The 22,352-nt window shown below is 43.5% G+C and overlaps 1 protein-coding gene across 3 annotated transcripts in view; it reads right to left on the reverse strand.

The window, feature by feature from the left end:
- Positions 1 to 22,254, reverse strand: part of znrf1 (zinc and ring finger 1) — a 33,843-nt gene extending 11,589 nt beyond the window's left edge. For all 3 annotated transcript variants that reach the window (XM_090205226.1, XM_090205223.1, XM_021568721.3), the window contains exons 1-2: positions 20,654 to 22,254; positions 4,622 to 4,717 (exon numbers count right to left, since the gene is read on the reverse strand). In XM_090205226.1, the coding sequence (XP_090061352.1) occupies positions 4,622 to 4,717; positions 20,654 to 21,038 (481 nt within the window). In that variant the 5' untranslated portion in view covers positions 21,039 to 22,254. The remainder of the gene's footprint in view (positions 1 to 4,621; positions 4,718 to 20,653) is intronic.
- Between the last annotated feature and the right edge of the window lie 98 nt (positions 22,255 to 22,352).

The raw sequence follows: 22,352 nt of genomic DNA on the forward strand, positions 1-22,352 counted from the left end.
TCAGTTCTTCACAATCCCTGACATTTAATCCTAGTAGAAATTCCCTCTCTTATGTCAGTTAGGATCACCACTTCATATTAAGAGTGTGAAATGTCAGAATAATAGTAGAGAGAATGATTTATTTCAGCTTTTATTTCTTTCATCACATTCCCAGTGGGTCAGAAGTTTACATACACTCAATTAGTATTTGGTAGCATTGCCCTTCAATTGTTTAACTTGGGTCAGACATTTCGGGTAGCCTTCCACAAGCTTCCCACAATAAGTTGGGTGAATTTTGGCCCATTCCTCCTGACAGAGCTGGTGTAACTGAGTCAGGTTTGTAGGCCTCCTTTCTCGCACACACTTTTTCAGTTTGGCCCACAAATGTTCTATGGGATTGAGGTCAGGGCTTTGTGATGGCCACTCCAATACCTTGACTTTGTTGTCCTTAAGCCATTTTGCCACGACTTTGGAAGTATGCTTGGGGTTGTTGTCCATTTGGAAGACCCATTTGCGACCAAGCTTTAACTGATGTCTTGAGATGTTGCTTCAATATATCCACAATTTTCCTTCCTCATGATGCCATTTGTTTTGTGAAGTGCACCAGTCCCTCCTGCAACAAAGCACTAACACAACATGATGCTGCCACCCCCGTGCTTCACGGTTGGGATGGTGTTCTTCGACTTGCAAGCCTCCCCATTTTTCCTCCAAACATAACAATGGTTGTTATGGCCAAACAGTTATATTTTTGTTTCATCAGACCAGAGGACATTTCTCCAAAAAGCATGATCTTTGTCCCCACGAGCAGTTGCAAACCGTAGTCTGGCTTTTTTATGGTGGTTTTGGAGCAGTGGCTTCTTCCTTGCTGAGCGCCCTTTCGGGTTATGTCAATATAGGACTCGGGTACAAAAGTATCTATATCCACTGTAAAACGAGTCCTCCAGCATCTTCACAAGGTCCGTTGCTGTTGTTCTGGGATTGATTTGCACTTTTCGCACCAAAGTACGTTCATCTCTAGGAGACAGAACACGTCTCCTTCCTGAGCGGTATGACGGCTGCGTGGTCCCACGGTGTTTATACTTGCGTACTATTATTTGTACAGATGAACGTGGTATCTTCAGGCGTTTGGAAATTGCTCCCAAGGATGAACCAGACTTGTGGAGGTCTACAATTTTTTTGTTGCAGTGATCATAACTTGGTTGCACGAACTAGGAAAACTAAGATACCAAAAGCTGGCCCTAAGATAATCTACCTCAGGTCCTACAGAGGGTTCAATCAGGACTCACTCACTAGGAAAACTAAAATACCAAAAGCTGGCCCTAAGATAATCTACCTCAGGTCCTACATAGGGTTCAATCAGGACTCACTCACTAGGAAAACTAAAATACCAAAAGCTGGCCCTAAGATAATCTACCTCAGGTCCTACAGAGGGTTCAATCAGGACTCACTCACTAGGAAAACTAAAATACCAAAAGCTGGCCCTAAGACAATCTACCTCAGGTCCTACAGAGGGTTCAATCAGGACTCATTTGTGGATGAGATTAAAAATGTGCAACGGTTAGAAGTGTGTAGTAAGGATGATCCTGAAAATGTCACTTAAGTTTATGAAATAATTTATGGTTATAGTTGATAAGCACGCCCCTTTAAGAAAATGCACAGTGAGGTCAAACGGTGCCCCATGGATTGATGATGAGCGGAGAAATTTAGTGATTCAACATTATGATGCCAAAAAAGTAGCAGATAAATGTGTCACTCTGTTTGATAAGCAAAGTTATTGTAAATTAAGAAATCTTGTGACCAAGCTAAACAAAGGAAAGAAGAAGGGATTCGATCAGCACAAAATGGATGAAGGGTGATGGGAAAAAGCTGTGGGGAACGTTGAACACTGGGTAGGAATTCGAACGTGTTCGCCTTTTTTGTTGAATCAGAGGGTAAATTTATTACAAAACCACATGACATCCCAAACTACTTTAATGAATATTTTACAGGCAAAGTGGACAAGTTGAGGAATGCTATGATTCCAACTGATGGCTCAGTGGCATATACCCTTATAAAAGATTGTATCATGAAGGAGAGGCAATGCATGTTCGAATTTCATCAAGTAGAAAGTGAAGAGGTAGAAAGGATGCTGTTGTCTCTTTCAGATGACAAGTCACCTGGTACAGATAATCTTGACGCCAGATTGCTTAGAGCTACAGCTAGCCAAATATCTACCCCAATCTCTTATATTTTGAATAAGTGCTTGATGTAGTGGGTGTGCCCAGAAGTCTGGAAAGAGTCAAAGGTTATTCCACTACCTAAGGATAAAAAAAATCTGCATTCACTGGTCCTAATAGTCGTCCTATAAGTTAGCTGCCTGAGTTAAGTAAATGATATCTGTACAAATCAAGGATTATTTCTAATGTAGTGATCTGATAACGGGTTTCCAGCCTTAGCACAAATGACAGATGATTGGTTAAAGAGTATGGATGACAGGAAGTTAGTTGGTGTTGTGTTGCTATATTTCAGTGCTGCTTTTGACGTAATTGATCATGAACTGTTACTAGGTAAACTCAAATATTATGGCTTTAAGTCTGCAGCTCTATCCTAGATGGAAAGCTATCTATCCAGGAGAAGGCAAAAATGGTTCTTTAATGGTAGCTTTTCAAACAATAAATATATACACTGTGGTGTTCTTAAAGGAAGTTGCCTAGGCCCACTTCTCATTACCTTCAGTAATGAACAAAGCAAGAGTGGTCATGTATGCTGATAACTCCACAATGTATAGCGCAGCATCAGAATGTAATGAGCTAACAGATGTACTGAGCAGTGAACCAAGAATGGTGTCTGAGTGTGTTGATATGAACAAATTGTCACACTTAGAGTACTGTCCAGTTATATGGTCAATCCCTGGTCCTATCACACATAGAGTACTGTCCAGTTATATGGTCATCTGCAGCAAAGAAAGATATAAAACATCTCCAAATGGCTCAAAACAGGGCTGGTAGATTATCTCTTCATTGATCTAACCATATGGATATTATCCAAATGCATCAGAATCTCTCATGGCTTCACGTTAAAAACAAATTACAATCTAGTCTTCTGATTTTCTTTAGGAATGTTATATTTACTTTTTTTTTTAAACAACAGTATTTTTCAGTCCAGTTAGTACATGCTAGCAACACACATAACCACCAAACCAGACAGGCAAATTCAGGGCAGCTAAAACAACCCAAGCCAAGGAGATATATATATATATATATAGAGAGAGAGAGAGAGAGAGAGAGAGAGAGAGAGAGAGAGAGAGAGAGAGAGAGAGAGAGAGAGAGAGAGAGAGAGAGAGAGAGAGAGAGAGAGAGAGAGAGAGAGACATAGCTGAATGGAACAATTTACCAATCTATATTTCTCAGGAAATAGCAAAATGTAAATCCACCTTCAATAAGAAAAAAAAAAAAACATCTAATGCGATAGACCATATGACTGGACGGCAAATAGATAGCATCAACTGAATGTTAAGTGTTTCCTGTCAGGTATTTTAATGATCTGTATTGTCTACTTGTTGAATGTTTGAGAAGTCTTGATTGTGGTTGTTTGTAATGTCTTGTTAATTGGTGTTGGACCCCAGGAGGATTAGCCAGTGTTACGGCGTTAGCTAATGGGGATCCTAATAAAAATTACAATCTCAATCTTTTTCTACCCCCATTCCTTTTCAGCCCCTCATCTAGCTCCTTCTCCGTCCTGACAGACCTGGCTTTAAATGAGCCCCAGAAAGCAGACTGGTCATACGTGACACGCAGCCCACAGGGTCACCTTCAGCCCCAGACCGGAACGGAAAGTGCTCACTCAAACAGGTAGCAGTCAGTCAATCACAGGGGCGACCAAGGCTGCAGGCAGCCATCTCAGCTAGTCACGCTGTCACTCAAACAACCTGGAGCCAGGCCGGCACACATGGTCACAGGAAAAGAACAGCAGACAAGGACCCATAATGCCCTGGGAAAGCTGATTGTATACCTGAATCGACTCGGAAAATATACCTGGCTTGACTCCCTGAACATACTTATATGTGCCTAGCTGACACTCTGAACATTTAACTGTCTCTCCCACAATCTGAGCATACTGATTACACATGAACCAAAACCAATTACAGAGCTCATGGCATACATACACTATCTCTGTGTATGGCTACTGTATGGTGCATGTAGATCAGGTTTTTCTTGTTTAGATACTGATTACTTAAGTACAAGCAGCTCAAGCCATTGATATAGAAATACAGGATTCTAATTCTATTTCTATGGCTACAGTCTGCAATGGACAATCCTGAACTCTCATATCGAGGCATGTCCACAGACAGACAGTAGTAATATGGAGAAAATCGATGGAGGGAATAACACTCGCCGTGACCCCCCAGATCTGGTGCTAGAGAGACGGCTCATATAAAGTTCACGTCTACATTCCCACAGTCACAGCCAACATCGACATGGGGAGAGATAGGGGGGGGAGAGCATCATAGGAGACGGGGATGAGAGGCTATGTGAGCAAGAGAGAGAGAGAGAGGGCTAATGAGAAGAATGCAAAGATTCAGAGGAGGAAAAGTGACAAACAAGAGGGGAGAGAAGAGATCAAGAGCAGGATATAGGGTCTGGGTAGAGGGAGTGTGTCTCACCATTATAGGACAGGCGGGGCTTGCTTAGACACATGATGAAGTGCACCTCCATCTCATTGGACGCCACAGACTTGGAGCAGACAGGACACTTGAACCCTGTGGAGAACGAGGTTAGACCTTAGTATATACACACACGTTACACTGGCGCTCAAAGCAACCATCCAATTTACAACAGTGAATAAGTGAAACAAATTATCTTAGATTATTACAAACCAATGTTCCAAACTAAAATAGGGGCACCACAAACATTGGCATCAACCATGTAGTCACACTGAATCACTCGGTCTGTCTTTTCTAGTCAGCCCCCTTTGCATGACAATGTGATACAGACCTGTCCCCTATTAATCATGTAATACAACACTTGAAAAACATTGAATGTTTACCTGCATATGGAAAGGGACTGCAGATGGAAATGAGCTGTGTTACAAAATCTGGTGAGATAAACAGTATGTTGTCCCTGACGAATAAACTAAACTCTTTTTCAAACTGTGTTGATACAAATCTGGCACATAGAGTGAGTCATTAATCACATACTGTATATCCCATCCCAAATAGCAGACATGACTTACTGCAAAGCCCTATTTTAGCTATCTCCCTTACAATGTTTGGTTTCAGCTTTGTGCATACAACAGCATTAGCAAAGCAAATAACAGGAGATTACATCAATTCCTGGCGTCGCTCTCTATCCAGCCACGGGTTGAGTTTTGCATCATGAGCTCTCAATACTGCTTAAACACAGACACTAGTAGCGTTCAGCTGGCTGCACCCAACACTTTAAAATGTACACAGCAACCATAAAACAGACACCAGGGTAGTGTCCGAAATTGCACCCTTCCCCTATATAGTGCACTACTTTGGAATATAGGGTCTCGTTTGGGACGCAACCCAGTAGTGTTTAGCTGGCTGCTGCACCAAACCCTTTACATTTATTTACACAGTTACCATGCCAGATCCCACAGTGCTGGGCTGGACTTGCCAGTGTTTTAATGCACAATAGCAGACCATTATCACGTTGGACATGAAACCACTCAGTACAGGGACCACGCTGTGCTGTGTGTGCATGGCCAGAAATGAGCTCAGCCGTGCCAAAATCAGCATGCTTTTGGTAGAATTATAGCTATGCACTCATGAAGATGTTGCTATTAATTTATACTGGTAGCATATGACCGAGTTATTCTTCATTCCTAGTTAGTTATTCATGTAATGTTTTAGAAATGGTACATATGTGCCGCTGGGACAGCAGTGGGCAGAATGTGTCCTTCCGTATTTTCTCTTTACTCAGTAGAGGGAAGGACAGCATAAATGTGTCAGTGGTGGGATTCGTAACCGTATTGCCCATGGACAATATGTGCTTGGGAGACTGCAGCACTACCGCTATGCCACGCTACAGCACCGGAATGTGTGTTTAGTGTTAAGTCAGGGTCTAAACTCTTTCTATGGAGGCTTGTCTGGTTTCTATGAGTCTGTCTGGGATTTACCTAGAGAGCATAAAGCATTGAGCAGACTGACCACCACAGTCAGGAGAAGAGTTGGAGAGATGAAGAAAAGTTGTAGAGGTCTAGGTAAGGGAGTAGCTTGGAAGATAAGTTTGACAAAGGGATGAAGGTGGGATTGATAGACAGAGGGAGGGAGAAACTAAGAAGGGAAGTAAATGTAGTCAGTAAACCAGGGCCCCCTCCCCACCCACCAGCCCCCCACGGCAGCTGACCCACTTTTCCCCTGGCTGCTATTTTCAGCCCCTCCTTAGGGACAGACGGAGAGGGGGATGGAAGACATTTGAGAGGAAAAAAGAGAGGTGCAGGAGGACTTCATAAGAGAGATGCTCTGCAGAGGTTGGATGGACCTGATGGACAGAGAAAGACCATGAATCCCCTCCCAGAAGGCAAGAGGCCAGAGAGGCCCTGTCTGTAAATGGCAAAGCAGACATTATATGGCAGCATCTCTATGACCATTCCAATGATCAAAGAAGTGTTCAAACAGAGTTCCCTTGACAACACTGTGGACCTTTTACCCTCATCATGGAATGGAAACAATGCTAATTTACCCTTCCCTTTCTTGTTCAGACTTTCGGCCATTTTCTCTCACTGAATATAAGTGTGTGTGTCCATCCACTGAGGCGACATCAGCCTCTGAGAACATACTGTAACTGAGAAATAGCACTCTACTGTGATGTCAAATAGGGGCAAAAGAAAATCACAAGACTGCATCAAAACATAAGCAAACAAAGATATTCCCCACAGTGAACACAGTGTGTGTCATGAACACAGAGCTGGCCCTTCATCAAACCACACGTACAAGACATACTTCATACTGGCAGAGAGAGCACAAACAATCAACACAAACAAATGTACCTACATGAAACTAAGACTAACCACCACACCAAAACAGATTTATCATGTGTGATCACGCTCTCCGTGGCCAAAGTAAGTGGGACCTTTAAACAGGTTAAATTCACAAGGCCAGATGGATTACCAGGATGCATACTCAGAGCATGCCCTGACAAGTCTGTATACCTACACGTTACAAGCAGACCACCATAGTCCCTGAGCCCAAGAACACCAATGTAATCTGTCTAAATGACTATCGCCCCATAGCACTCATATCTGTAGCCATGAAATGCTTTGAAAGGCTGGTCATGGCTCACATCAACACCATCATTCCAGAAACCCTGGATCAACTCCAATTCGCATACCACCCAAACGGATCCACAGATGACAATCTCTATTGCACTCCACACTGCCCTTTCCCACCTGCACAAAAGGAAGACCTACGTGAGAATGCTGTTCATTGACTACATCTCAGCATTCAACACCATAGCACCCTCCAAGCTATTTTTTTTAACATTTTATTTAACTAGGCAAGTCAGTTAAGAACAAATTCTTATTTACAATGACGGCCTACACCGGCCAAACCCGGACGACGCTGGACCAATTGTGCGCCACCCTATGGGACTCACAATCTCCGCAAGTAGTGACGCCTCTAGCACTGAGATGCAGTGCCTTAGACCGCTGCGCCACTCGGGAGCCCATCACTAAATTAAGGACCCTGGGATTAAACACTCCCTCTGCAACTGGATCATGGGCTTCCTGACGGGAGTTGGTAAGGGTAGGGAACAACACATCCGCCATGCTTATCCTCAACACTGGGGCCCCTCAGGGGTGCGTGCTAAGTCCCCGCCTATACTCCCTGTTCACCCACGACTGCGTGGCCGTGCATGACTCCAACACCATCATTAACACCACAGTGGTAGGCCTGATCACCAACGACAATGAGACAGCCTACAGGGAGGTCAGAGACCTGGCATTGTAGTGCCAGGACAACAACCTCTCCCTCAATGTCCGCAAGGCAAAAGGATCTGATCGTGGACTACAGGAAATGGATGGCTGAGTACGCCCCCATCCACAGGTCTGTAGTGAAGCATGTCAAGAGCTTGAAGTTCCTCTGTGTCCACATCACTAATGAATTATCATGGTCCAGACACACCAACACAGTCGTGAAGAGGGCATGACAATGCCTCTTCCCCTTCAGGAGGCTGAAAAGATTCGGTACGGGCCCTCAGATCTTCAAAAGGTTCTACAGCTGCACCATTGAGAGCATCTTGACTGTCTGCAACACCGCTTGGTATGGCTAATGCTTGGCAAGGCTCTACAGAGGGTAGTGCGCACGGCCCAGTACATCACCGGGGCCAAGCTCTCTGCAATCCAGGACCTCTATATCAGGCGGTGTCAGTGGAAGGCCCTAACATTGTCAAAGACTCCAGCCATCCAAGTCATAGACTGTTCTCTCTGCTACTGCATGATACGCGGGTTGGTGCACCAAATCTGGAACCGACAGGATTCTGAGCAACTTCTACCCCAAGCCATAACACTGGTAGACCCTTTTGGCACTAACTATTTTGACTTATCACATACGCTGCTGTTACTGTTTATTGTCTATCCTGTTGCTTAGTCACTTTATCGCTGCCTACATTATATGCCACAGGAGGCTGCTGAGGGAAGGGCGGCTTATAATAATGGCCGGAACGGAGCGAATAGCGTCGCTGTATTGGAAACCATTCCACTCCAACCATTACCATGAGTCCGTCCATCCCAATTAAGGTGACACCAATCTCCTGTGGTATATGTACATATCTACCTTAATTACCTTGTAGCGCTGCACATCAACTTTGTACTGGTACCCCGTGTATACAGCCAAGTTATCGCTACTCATTGTGTATTTATTCCTTGTGTATTTATTCCTTGTGTTATTATTTTTCTATTATTTCTGTTTTTCTTCTCTCTGCATTGTTGGGAAGGACCCGTAAGCACTTCACTGTTACTCTACCTGTTGTTTACGAAGCGTGTGACAAATAAAATGGTATTTGGTTTGATATTCTTACTAGGTAATAGTACAGCCACTGTATACTTACCCTGAACAATGTAGAGTACAGATGTCACACAACTGTATAGATATCAAGCCATTGTTAAAGTAACTATGGAGTGGGCATGCTAAGCCCAAGCTGACCAGCGTGCAGCCCCCATGTTCCTGTAGGTGAAATAGAGCCGTCACACTGCGCTTCTGTTAAAGTGTCCCAAGGCGCCTCTCGACAAAGCCGACACTTTTCTCAAGCCGAGCCGACTGACTCAATCTCTGCTTCATGCATTTTTCATGATACCACTGCAGTCCAGCCCCATTCCCCATCGTCAATGACAACGAATTCAAAACCTTACAAAAATACCTATGTCTCGGAAGCTCATAAAATGCCCATGACTGGCCACCAGCATTATGATAGCTTCCTTCCTCGGGATCATTACCCTCTCAATACCTAACCCCTCCTCTCCCTGTGTGTGAGAGAAGAAAAACCATCTCCTTTTTTTTAGATGATGTCAAACTGCATTTACCCTTCTTCAGAAGCACTTCAAATGTGAATTACTGTGATTTAAGACAAAATTGTAAACATTAGGCATAAGAAATGGATCACTTAAACCACCAAACAAAAAAAAGAAGTAGATAGATAGGATCAGCACCCTAAATGACTTTAGATCAAATTAACGGTTAGGTTAATTGTTTTGTAAACCACACTCCGACTGAATCAATACATTGTTGTGACAAGTGTATTCAACCGTCACATAAATATCTAGGCTCTAGGCCAGGTTGAAATGGAAGACCGAAAAACACAAAAAGGTTTTGGATAAATGCTACTATTTGCAAATAACAGTGAACTGCTGATGGTAAGGCAAGGCCATGCATCTGACACAATATTTCACTCATGTGGCACAAACATCACTGCATAAGCACAGTTAAAATACCTCAGAATAATTTCCTCCACACGGGTCTTTTGGGGGCCATAAGTGAGATTTGGTTGGAGGGCCCCTCACGTCACAGTAAAACACTTTAGTGGCCCCCCTCTTGATGGTGGAGAGAAAACTGTGAAGTTTTAAAGTTAATTTCCTGCAATTCTACACATTTTGTCATGGGGCGTAGAGAACATGTTGCAGTTTTATAAAAAATATCATGCAATTCTAGGGCAGAGACAAAATGTGCACTTTTACAGCTAATTTCCTGCAAATCTACCTATTTTTCCATGGGACTGAGAGAGATTTTTGCCATTTTAAAGCTGGGGAAAAGCAGGAGCTGAAACAAAACGCTAGTTGACTTGACAAACAAGACGAACTGGCAACAGGCAACACGGGTATAAGTACCCAGGGGATAATGGGGAAGATGGGCGACACCTGGAGGGGGGTGGAGACAAGCACAAGGACAGGTGAAATAGATCAGATATGCATCTGTTGGTCACAGATACCTTAAATAAAAAGTAGGGTGTGGATCAGAACACCAGTTCGTATCTGGTGTGACCACCATTTGCCTCTTGCAGCGTGACACACCTCCTTTGCATAGAGTTGATCAGGCTGTCAATTGTGGCCTGTGGAATGTTGTCATTCCACAGACCATAGGCTTGTCTCCACTTCCCTCCAGGTGTCACCCATCTTCCCCATTATCCCCTGGGTACTTATACCTGTGTGCTCGGTTTGTCTGTTGCCAGTTCGTCTTGTTTGTCAAGTCAACGAGCATTTTGTATGCACTCCTCTTCAATGGCTGAGACGTTGCTGAATAATGGCGGGAACTGGAACAGGATGTCGTACACGTTGATCCAGAGCATCCCAAACAGGCTCAAATGGGTGACATGTCTGGTAAGTATGCAGGCCATGGAAGAACTGGGACATTTTCAGCTTCCAGGAATTGTGTACAGTTCCTTGCGACATGGGGCTGTGCATTATCATGCTGAAATATGATTCGTTGTAAAAAACCATTCATTTTATATTGGCTCCTTACGCACATACTTTCACACACAAACAGAAGGTATCCTACGCACATACTGTCTCCCTACCCAGCCGACATAGACTATGGAGACCGTGAGAAGTACTCCCTGCCCTCTCCCAAATATCTGTGGCCCCTGGCCAAGGTCGGCACTGAATTTTGCTCAGACAGTCTGTGTTTAAGATATTATAGAGACATATTGTACAATTATTTTGTTTTACCCTAATTCTGACTAAAACTACACACATTTATTATAATTTTACTGACTAAAACTACACACATCATTAATAATACTTTTATGATCCTAATCAATTTCATACAATTATATGGTTTCAGGGTGGAATATTCAAATCATTCATTTAAACATATAAATTCCATTAACACTGGGCCACTCAAGGACATTCAGAGACTTGTCCCAATGCCACTCCTGCGTTGTCTTGGCTGTGTGCTTAGGGTCGTTGTCCTGTTTTGAAGGTGTACCTTCGCTCCAGTCTAAGGTCCTGAGCGCTCTGGAGCAGGTTTTCATCAAGGATCTCTCTGTACTTTGCTCCATTCATCTTTCCCGCAATCCTGACTAGTCTCCCAGTCCCTACTGCTGAAAACATCCCCACAGCATGATGCTGCCACCACCATGCTTCACCGTAGGGATGGTGCCAGGTTTCCTCCAGACGTGACGCTTGGCATTCATTTTGGTTTCATCAGACCAGAGAATTAAGTTTTTCATTGTCTGAGTCCTTTAGGTGCATTTTGGCAAACACCAAGTGGGCTGTCATGTGCCTTTTACTGAGGAGTGGCTTCCGTCTGGCCATTCTATCATAAAGGCCTGATTGGTGGAGTGCTGCAGAGATGGTAACCTTCCTTCTGGAAGGTTATACCATCTCCGCAGAGGAATTATGGAGCTCTGTCAGCATGACCATTGGGTTCTTGGTCACCTCCTTTCTCCCCCGATTGCTCTGTTTGGCCGGGCGGCCAGCTCTAGGAAGAGTCTTGGTGGTTCCAAACTTCTTCCATTTAAGAATGATGGAGGCCGCTGTGTTTATGGGGACCTTCAATGCTGCAGAATTGTTTTGGTACCCTTCCCCAGATCTGTGCCTCGACACAACCCTGTTTTGGAGCTCTATAGACAATTCCTTTGACCTCATGGCTTGGGTTTTGCTCTGACATGCACTGTCAACTGTGGGACCTTATATAGACAGGTGTGTGCCTTTCCAAATCATGTCCAATCAATTGAATTTACCTCCGATGGACTCCAATCAAGTTATAGAAACATCTCAAGGATGATCAATGGAAACAGGATGCACCTGAGCTTAATTTCAAGTCCCATAGCAAAGGGTCTGAATACTTATGTAAATAAGGTATTTCTGTTTTTTAGTTTTTTTTATACATTTGCTTTAATTTCTAAAAACCTGTCTTCGCTTTGTCATTATGGAGTATTGTGTGGAGTGATGAAGATTTAAAAAAATGTTATCTATTTTAAAATAAGGCTGTAATGTAACAATGTGGAAAAAGGCAAGGGGTCTGAATACTTAACGAATGCATTGTATAATTTATGCAGAATGCTTGAGGCGATGACAGGATTGCTTTAAGTAGAGATTAATGATTCATGAAGTGTTAAGATTCATGATTGCCTTAAAATCAATACAAGTTCAAGGTAGAAGCCAAACATTTGTCTAAATGAATTGCTACAATTAATTAAAATAGTGTGTTGGCTTTGGGTGAGTGTGTCATGATGGTCTTCAGAACATCTGGAAACTGAAAATGTATACTTTATTAATTCAAAACCAGATCTTTCCAAGTTAGTGTTCATCTGGCTCACAGTTTTGGCCTGTGGAGGCAGGGCCGGTTCCAGGCATAAGTGGTCGCTAGGAGGCCCCCAAGTGAAAAAAAATAAATATATACAGTACACGGAACAAAAATATACACGCAAAATGTAAAGTGTTGGTTCCATGTTTCATGAGCTGAAATAAAAGATCCCTGAAATTTTCCATACACCCAAAAGCTTATTACTCCGTGTACGGCGTCATGTGGGCGAGCGGTTTGCTCATGTCAATGTTGTGAACAGGGGTTATGGTATTGGCAGGCATAAGCAACGGACAACAAACACAATTGCATTTATCAATGGCAATTTGAATGCACAGAGATACAGTGATGAGATCCTGAGGCTCAGTGTCATGCCATTCATCGGCCAGCTCTAGGCAGTGCATGTCAGAGCAAAACCCAAGCCATGAGGTCAAAGGAATTGTCTATAGAGCTCCAAAACAGGGTTGTGTCGAGGCACAGATCTGGGGAAGGGTACCAAAACAATTCTGCAGCATTGAAGGTCCCCATAAACACAGCGGCCTCCATCATTCTTAAATGGAAGAAGTTTGGAACCACCAAGACTCTTCCTAGAGCTGGCCGCCCGGCCAAACAGAGCAATCGGGGGAGAAGGGAGGTGACCATGAACCCAATGGTCACGCTGACAGAGCTCTATAATTCCTCTGCGGAGATGGTATAACCTTCCAGAAGGAAGGTTACCATCTCTGCAGCACTCCACCAATCAGGCCTTTATGATAGAATGGCCAGACGGAAGCCACTCCTCAGTAAAAGGCACATGACAGCCCACTTGGTGTTTGCCAAAAGGCACCTAAAGGACTAAGACAATGAAAAACTTAATTCTCTGGTCTGATGAAACCAAAATGAATGCCAAGCGTCACGTCTGGAGGAAACCTGGCACCATCCCTACGGTGAAGCATGGTGGTGGCAGCATCATGCTGTGGGGATGTTTTCAGCGGCAGGGACTGGGAGACTAGTCAGGATTGCGGGAAAGATGAATTGAGCAAAGTACAGAGAGATCCTTGATGAAAACCTGCTCCAGAGCGCTCAGGACCTTAGACTGGAGCGAAGGTACACCTTCAAAACAGGACAACGACCCTAAGCACACAGCCAAGACAACGCAGGAGTGGCATTGGGACAAGTCTCTGAATGTCCTTGAGTGGCCCAGTGTTAATGGAATTTATATGTTTAAATGAATGATTTGAATATTCCACCCTGAAACCATATAATTGTATGAAATTGATTAGGATCATAAAATTATTATTAATGATGTGTGTAGTTTTAGTCAGTAAAATTATAATAAATGTGTGTAGTTTTAGTCAGAATTAGCGTAAAACAAAATAATTGTACAATATGTCTCTATAATATCTTAAACACAGACTGTCTGAGCAAAATTCAGTGCCGACCTTGGCCAGGGGCCACAGAGATTTGGGAGAGGGCAAGGAGTACTTCTCACGGCCTCACGGTCTCCATACTCTATGTCGGCTGGGTAGGGAGACAGTATGTGCGTAGGATACCTTCTGTTTGTGTGTGAAAGTATGTGCGTAAGGAGCCAATATAAAATGAATGGTTTTGTACAACGAACTAGCGCTCTCATGAATAAACATTTTGGCTATCATAGCTGGGCCTCCGTCTGTTTTATTCAACCAGTATCTTGCAAATCCTGGGTTGCAGACTGAGTAGTTTAATTGAATTGGGTTATGAACATTGAGAACATAATTCTCGTAACACCCAGCCAGAGCCAAGACTTGAACCTGATCGAACATCTCTGGAGAGACCTGAAAATAGCTGTGCATTGACACTACCCATCCAACCTGACAGAGCTTGAGAGGATCTGCAGAGAAGAATGGGAGAAACTCCCCAAATACACGTGTGCCAAGCTTGTCGCGCCAATACCCAAGAAGACTTGTGGCTGTAGTCGCTGCCAAAATTTGCTTCAACAAAGTACTGAATAAAGAATCTGAATACTTATGTAAATGTGAGATTTACATTGTTGTTTTTTATTATACATTTGCAAACATTTCTAAAAACGTGTTTTTGCTTTGTCATTACGGGGTATTCTGTACAGATTGCTGAGGGGCGGAAAACAATTTAATTCATTTTAGAATAACGTCACATAACGTATTTTAGAATAACGTAACAAAACGTATTTTAGAATAACGTAACATAACGTATTTTAGAATAACGTAACAAAACGTATTTTAGAATAACGTAACAAAACGTATTTTAGAATAACCTAACATAACGTATTTTAGAATAACGTAACAAAACGTATTTTAGAATAACGTAACAAAGTATTTTAGAATAACGTAACAAAAGGTGGAAAAAGTCAAGGGGTCTGAATACATTCCTAATGCACTGTATATAATACATGATGGTTTAAATAGATCAGAATATCATTAAACAACATGTATTATTAGAACAAAGTAAGAAGTAAGTTTCAGTGGGTTAAAATGCAAGGATGCCTACCCACCTGTTCCCTTAAGCATTCCATAAACACTATCTAAAGGGAGTATTCACAACAAGAAGACCACCAGCAGATCATTGGATTTCAAAGTCACAATATCAATATTTAGATTCATATTTTAATAGCATTCCCTTGGCTCATTGGTAAAATGCAATGAACACACAAAAAAACAAACACAAAATAAACTCTCCTGACTAGATCTCTCCCTAAAGTCATGATGTTTTCAAAATGACATTCGACCGAATCGGTCTTTGCTCAGAGAATCATGTAGAGGGAGAGATGGAGGGAAGAGAGGAGCAGGGGAGTTGTGGTAGCCAGCCAGACAAACACAGTACTGAGAGGTTCAGGAGTAGCATTATGAACAGAGCCGAGAGGTACAGTAGCAGACGAATAGAGTGCACATCCCAAATGGCACCCTATTCCTTATACAGATGTAGGATCTTCAATTTGAGCCCGTTTGCTACAGCAGGAAAATCACCCTGCTGTAACAGGAAATGTGAATTATGTGGATTATAATTAATGGACATTTTTGTAGGGGTTGCTACATTTTTTAAAAGGGAAAATCAAGTCTGAAATTTCAAAGTGGAAATTAAACTTCAAATACACTACAGGTTTTACATTTCCTACATTGTAGAAAAGTTATCCTGCAACAGGGTGATCAAATTAAGATCCTACATAAGATTCTACAAAAGTAGTGCACTATATAGGGAATAGGGTGCAATTTGGAATGCGACCCTGGTCAAAGGTAGTGCACTATATAGGGAATAGGGTGCTGGTTGGGATGCAAGACAGAGAGAGGGGATAAGACACCATTAAAGGGTACAGATGGGAAGTCTGTCTCCCTCTAGCAGGCAAGGTGACAACTAGCTCCTTGTAATACCCTGCCCGACCTGCTGTCCAGAAAGCCTCTGTCTCTCTGAGGAGAGCAAACACCTTGCTATTTCAAGCCCTCTCTCTGTCAAGTCAAGGACATAGCTTGTTTACTGTCTACACAGGTCATTAGAGTAGACAAGACAACATAGATTATCTTATTAAATGAGTGACCTTGTTTGTTTGTGTATATCTTCTTTCCACGTGTCTGGGCTGGTTGTCCCTCTAATGATGGTACTAAATGAGGAGTGTATGAGCGTGTCTAGAGACCTGTTTAGTCCAGAATACAGGACATTATGTTCAGAATACAGGACATTATGTTCAGAATACAGGACATTATGTTCAGAATACAGGACATCATGCCCATACATGGATAGTAGCCATTTGATTACATCACATCCAACTCAAACCCAACTCAGACAACTCTTTACCTTACCGGAAAGAACAGCAGTTTCCATGGAAACAGCTGAATGAGAGAGTCAAAGACTTGGAGAGGGAAAGGGGGAGGAGGGGGCCGAGAGAGCTGACATACTGACCTATTGTTGTTTTAGCTAAACTCTTTGATTGCAGGAAGTAATGTGGCCTTAGATACAGGTGAGACGGGGGTAGAGTATGGGTAGGAGGGAGGTGTGTAATGGCACTGGTGTGTATTGTGTCGGGGAGAAAGGGGTATCATTACACAGCGAATAAGACAGAATGGGCTGTTATGCTGTGGTGAGAAACAATGTGATTTAGGTGTGTGATGCTTAATGATTTAGAAAGCATCCAGTGATCAGTAATGCTTACTAGCCATTGGCATTATCAGTGTAGTTGATTGACAGGGGCCATTGCCCCCTGCTACTGATGTCAAAGGTTTATCTTTAGATAAAGTCTCTGCTGTATGATGACAGGATTTAGTCCCTACACCACGGCAACGGTCGCCACTGCCTTAGCTCCGTCCATTTGTGGTGTCCTTTTATTAGAAAGGTCTGTCGGCTGTCACTCAACAACAGACTGGCTGTGAAACTCTGGTGACAGAAAGTCTGTTAGAGGAACTTGTCAAGCTTCTATCCCTCTCTCACCTTATCTCAGTCTCTTCCTTTCTCCCTCTATCCCTCTCTCACCTTACCTCAGTCTCTCCCTTTCTCCCTCTATCCCTCTCTCACCTTACCTCAGTCTCTCCCTCTATCCCTCTCTCACCTTACCTCAGTCTCTTCCTTTCTCCCTCACCTCAGTCTCTTCCTTTCTCCCTCCATCCCTCTCTCACCTTACCTCAGTCTCTTCCTTTCTCCCTCTCTCCCTCACCTCAGTCTCTTCCTTTCTCCCTCACCTCAGTCTCTTCCTTTCTCCCTCTCTCCCTCTCTCACCTTACTTCAGTCTCTCCCTTTCTCACCTTACCTCAGTCTCTCCCTCTATCCCTCTCTCACCTTACCTCAGTCTCTTCCTTTCTCCCTCTCTCCCTCACCTCAGTCTCTTCCTTTCTCCCTCCATCCCTCTCTCACCTTACCTCAGTCTCTTACTTTCTCCCTCTCTCCCTCACCTCAGTCTCTTCCTTTCTCCCTCACCTCAGTCTCTTCCTTTCTCCCTCCATCCCTCTCTCACCTTACCTCAGTCTCTTCCTTTCTCCCTCTCTCACTCTCTCCCTCACCTCACTCTTCCTTTCTCCCTCTCTCCCCTTACATGTCTCTTCCTTTCTCCCTCCATCCCTCCCTCCCTCCCTGGCCCTCTGTCTCTTGAGGAAACAAGTGTGAGGATATTGTGGGGATAGCAAGGAGCAAGCAAGTGTGCATCTTGAAAACAGCAGTGACAAGCAACATGGTTGTCACAGCAACAGAAATCCTCTCTCAGCAATCCAGTGTAGACTGTGTGTGTGTGTGTCCCTCTTCCTCTGTATACACTGTGCTGAGCTAATGGGAGAAGGGAGAGAGACAGTGTTTGAGGAGATGGGAAAACAGAAATAAAATGAGTGGCCTATATTGTTGAATCGTGCTGCCAGACAGTTTAGCACATATGTTCCACAATCCCATCATTCCAAAAAGACTTGCCACTAAAACCCAGCCACAACAGTGTGTGTGTCTACAGTAGTGCGTGTGTTCATGTGTGTGTGTTATCGTTGTCATTATTTACGTTTCAATTAAAATGGAGGTGTACACAAGTGAATGATTGCGTATGGCTCTAATCTGAGAACAATTACATTGGCATCCGCTAAAAGAGAGTTCAGTCAGTGCTCTGCTTAGCTCACATCGGTGAGTGAGTGATTACTTATCTCTGTGACAGGTGACTGAACACGGTGGGTCAAACACAGGAGAGATATTACACAGACCATTGTTAAAGGGTCTTTCATGTGAAAGTGCTTGACAACAACAGTAGGTGAACAACTCACTAAGTGATAATGCAGAAAGGACTCTGTTTAGGAACTGCATCAGTGGAGGGAGAATTGTCTCAGTGTTGTTCCCTGCTTGCATCTAGATCAAACAGTTGACTATCAGAAGGAGGTTTCCTGTCAGGATCAAGTTTATCAGGCAGTCGTACACCAGCCGTGTAGGCACGGAGGAAGCCAGGCCCAACCAATCAGATTGAGCAACAACAAAAATATTGACTTGTCAGTGGTCCAAACGGGACATTATTTGTCATGCAAATAAGCTGTTGTGTTTTTGGTCCACCCAAATTTCAGCTGGCCCACCCACGGCACTGTCATACACTATTGATAGAGTGTCAATGCAGTATCACGGAGGCTGAGGAAAAGGACAGGGCAAAACAGTCCAGTTGGTGAAGATCAGAGGCCTCTGTGATATTTGGGTATTTCCACTGTAACGGAATTATGCTGAGACTCAGATATTTCCATTTAAAATGTATGCCAAACAAAAAACATTGATTTCAAAGTTTAACAAACCATACAACTCTTATGCAAAATGACTATTTTGAACAATTTACACAGTAAAAAATAATAATTCAATGGAAAAACTGTTTGGTAACATAATTAATTGGTAACACAGCTTTATTCTGTTACTAAACGTATCTGCACAGTTCATCCTGTAAATCACTTTTTGAAAAATGTTCAGGGAAATGTTTAAAAGTAGTCCTTGTGAATAAAGTGATTTTTCTTATTTTTCCACACTATGAGGTTGGAATAATACTGTGAAATTGTGAAAATTATAATAATTACTCTTTTGTGTTTTGGTGGGTTGGCGTTCTGGCATACCTGATGGCCTGCCTCCCCACTCAGACCACTCCCAGACAGTCCTAGCAAAATTCTTCCTTGAGAAATTGCTATTTCCTAAGAAGCATTTTTTCTTCTTTTTGACCATTTTAATTGAAAACAATCAGAGTAGGTTCCTTAATTGTTACCCAGAAATGATTTGATAATGAGATAAGAAGGGCTGTCTTGGACCAGTGTAATTCTGCTCCCATAGAATTGCCCATTTGTAATGATCCCTTGGAGAAGTACAGTATATCCCATTGTCATAGGAGTGCTCTGTGACTTTGTGTCATTACATTGTTTATTTTGCAGCAGAACTGTCTACGGTCTACCATGGTGGCAACACAAGCCTTTGTGTGTTAAAATGCTTTGCAGACTGACAGTACTGTTTCTAGTTTGACAAATCAATTGAAGGCAACAAGATGTCTGACAAATGCTCCACTGAGATAAGAAATATCCAGAAAAAAATACTACATACTATGATAGGAGTGTGACCATAACAGACTGGAGGGTTTGAAATTGATACAATTTAAGATTGTGTCGCTGTCTCAAAACGTGCTCTATCAGAGACATAGACATGGAGCTCGGAATGGAGTTCCTGGAAATCTTGAATACTGTTGGTCTAGAATAGACCAGTGTAAGGCATTGGTCTACTTAGCATGGCATTCACTTTTCAATCCCCATTAATAAATATCCTGGGAAACTGAAACCTGAATACATTGACTATCTTTTCCGTCATTAGGCCTTCTTTAGCCACCCCCCAACCACAGTGGACAGAAGAAAGCGGTTTTGAAAACAGGGCTAAAAATCTGTACCCGAAGCAGGACCAGTGCCTTGCTCACAGAAAGCTTCTCAGTCACATAAACATGAATATCAGGGGTCGCCTAGCGATAAAAGGGAGGCAAACAATCTGGATGATGCCTAACTTTCTGTTTCCCTCCCGTGGGCTGCTGGTTTGGGCTTTGGTAATGAGGGCCTGGGGACCTGAGCCAGTGTCCTCAGTTTTCTGCAGCTCAGGCCCTGACAAGCCCAGTCAGTGAGACATATTGTGGTCTGAGGTAAGCGGATGATAATGCTGGGCCCTCCCTCCTCCTCTCTAATCATAGGCCAATTGACTGAGCTAGATTTGGGAACATGGCTTATTAGCGTCATTTCTCACAACAAGATATTGGAGACATCCTGCCATACAAGAGGTCAGACACTCAATAAACCCTGACTTCGTGACCTGCTGTACACACATACATGACCTGCACAGCCGCACACACTTCACAAATTAATGAATGAAGTTCCACGGATGGTAGGGAAGTTTGCTGATGACATCTAGCCTAATGTCAATGCATCCCTCTGTAAACCCTGATAACTTCGATGTATGCTGCCAGCCAGAGGTGGATGTGTTGACACTTACCACTGTGGGCGCTAAACCACCGGGGTGCAATGTGCAGGGGCAAGGTGTCTGCCAACGACCCTCGGGATCCCAGATAGAGCATACCGTCCGTGTGATGCCCGCCGCCTGTTTCCTGGTAGCCGTTACCATGGGCAGCGTTAGTGCCAGACCCCCCTCCGGCCCTGTCCGAGTCAGTTCCTCTGGGGGTATAAAACCCAAAGGGCACCGCAGGACTATGTTCTATGCCCATCCCAGCCACTGAACTCACTGAGCGGCTGCGTAGCCCCATAGTGCCACTCGGTCGGTAGTGGCCAAAGTGAGCCGAGGGCGGCACTGCGCTGTCATCCGTCGAGACACCGGGAAAAGCACCCCGTGGCCGCCCTGCCGTACTTTGCTTGCCCCCCATCCAAAGCACCCGAGCAAAATGGGTGGGGGTTGTTGAAATGGGGGCTCCGCAGAGAGTCGAGTCGTCACTGGAATCGCCCCCGACACGCCTGTCTGCAGTGGACTTCTCGCCCTTTGCCAAAGACAAAACGGCACCTAAAAAAAATCTGGGTTGTCAAGTCTGACTAACAGACGCAACAGCCCATTTCCCTGACCGCAGCATGAGCGACTGGGTGCTTTGATTCACACCAACCGAGAAAAACTAGAATCTATAGGATGATGTCAAACGAATGAAAGGAAAACAAAACGATAAAGATAAGCAACACGTTTTCCCTCACAGCTAATGACAGGTAGCCTGCCCCAAATCACAACAAGGTTGACAAACACAAAGCGCAACAAACGTATCCGACAGTAGCGCTTCTCCGCAATTGGCTACCACATTTACATGTATTATTTTGCCTTGACTGGCTCAGCTGATCATAGCAATGACAACTGTTGCTGTCTGTCTGCCAGTATGTCTTTCCAACGATGTGAGTCCGAGTCCACTTGTTCTCCGGTTCCCGGAGATTCGGGTCAATGCATGCGGCTCCCCTGCACTATCATATCCGCGCTCTCACTCTTGCTGCTGGCAGACAATGGCGTTCAGTGCGCATACTCGGATTATCAATGTAAAGACAGTGTGAAGAGGGAATAAACAGTACTCTATATTCTTAATCACGATTAACAGATTGTCCTCGTTGTCCATCTCTTCTAGAAATCCAACGATGGCTCTTGTCTGGCTCGCCCCCGGCTGCCAAATCAGAATGCAGTGTGAGCAGAGGACGAGATATGACCTGATGTCATAACCAAGTTAACATGCAGATGGCACAGCATTCGTATTTCTCACCATATACGGCATTGTTGAGATTATTGACTCATGAGTAATTATGGGATTAGTCCTACTAAATCTCATCCTGTTGATTAGTAGCCTTGATGTATTTCCCCCCAAATAGTCCTAATTGTTATTGGCATAAATTATTGCCTAACTGTTTATTAGCCTACTGTTAAATAAACTATAAATTAACAAACAATGAACACTATTCACCATTTATAAACTCAGTAAACAATTTGTAAGGTGCCAGAATGTAAAATAAACTACCACTCTGTGTTTCTTAAAAAGCAATCTGACTGAGAAAACGGTATATCATTCCATGGTATCGCAGCTGAAAGACAAAGGATAGCCTATAGGCCTACGGAACGAGTCAGAGGTATTTACTTTGCCTTCTTTTATTAATGTGTGTGGGTGTGCCACTGTGCCAGGAAACACACATCAAATGTGTGCATGTGTGTTAACAAT

The sequence above is a fragment of the Oncorhynchus mykiss genome, chromosome 2, assembly GCF_057628025.1.
Source record: "Oncorhynchus mykiss isolate SJ-2025 chromosome 2, ASM5762802v1, whole genome shotgun sequence".
Taxonomy (NCBI): Eukaryota; Metazoa; Chordata; class Actinopteri; order Salmoniformes; family Salmonidae; genus Oncorhynchus; species Oncorhynchus mykiss.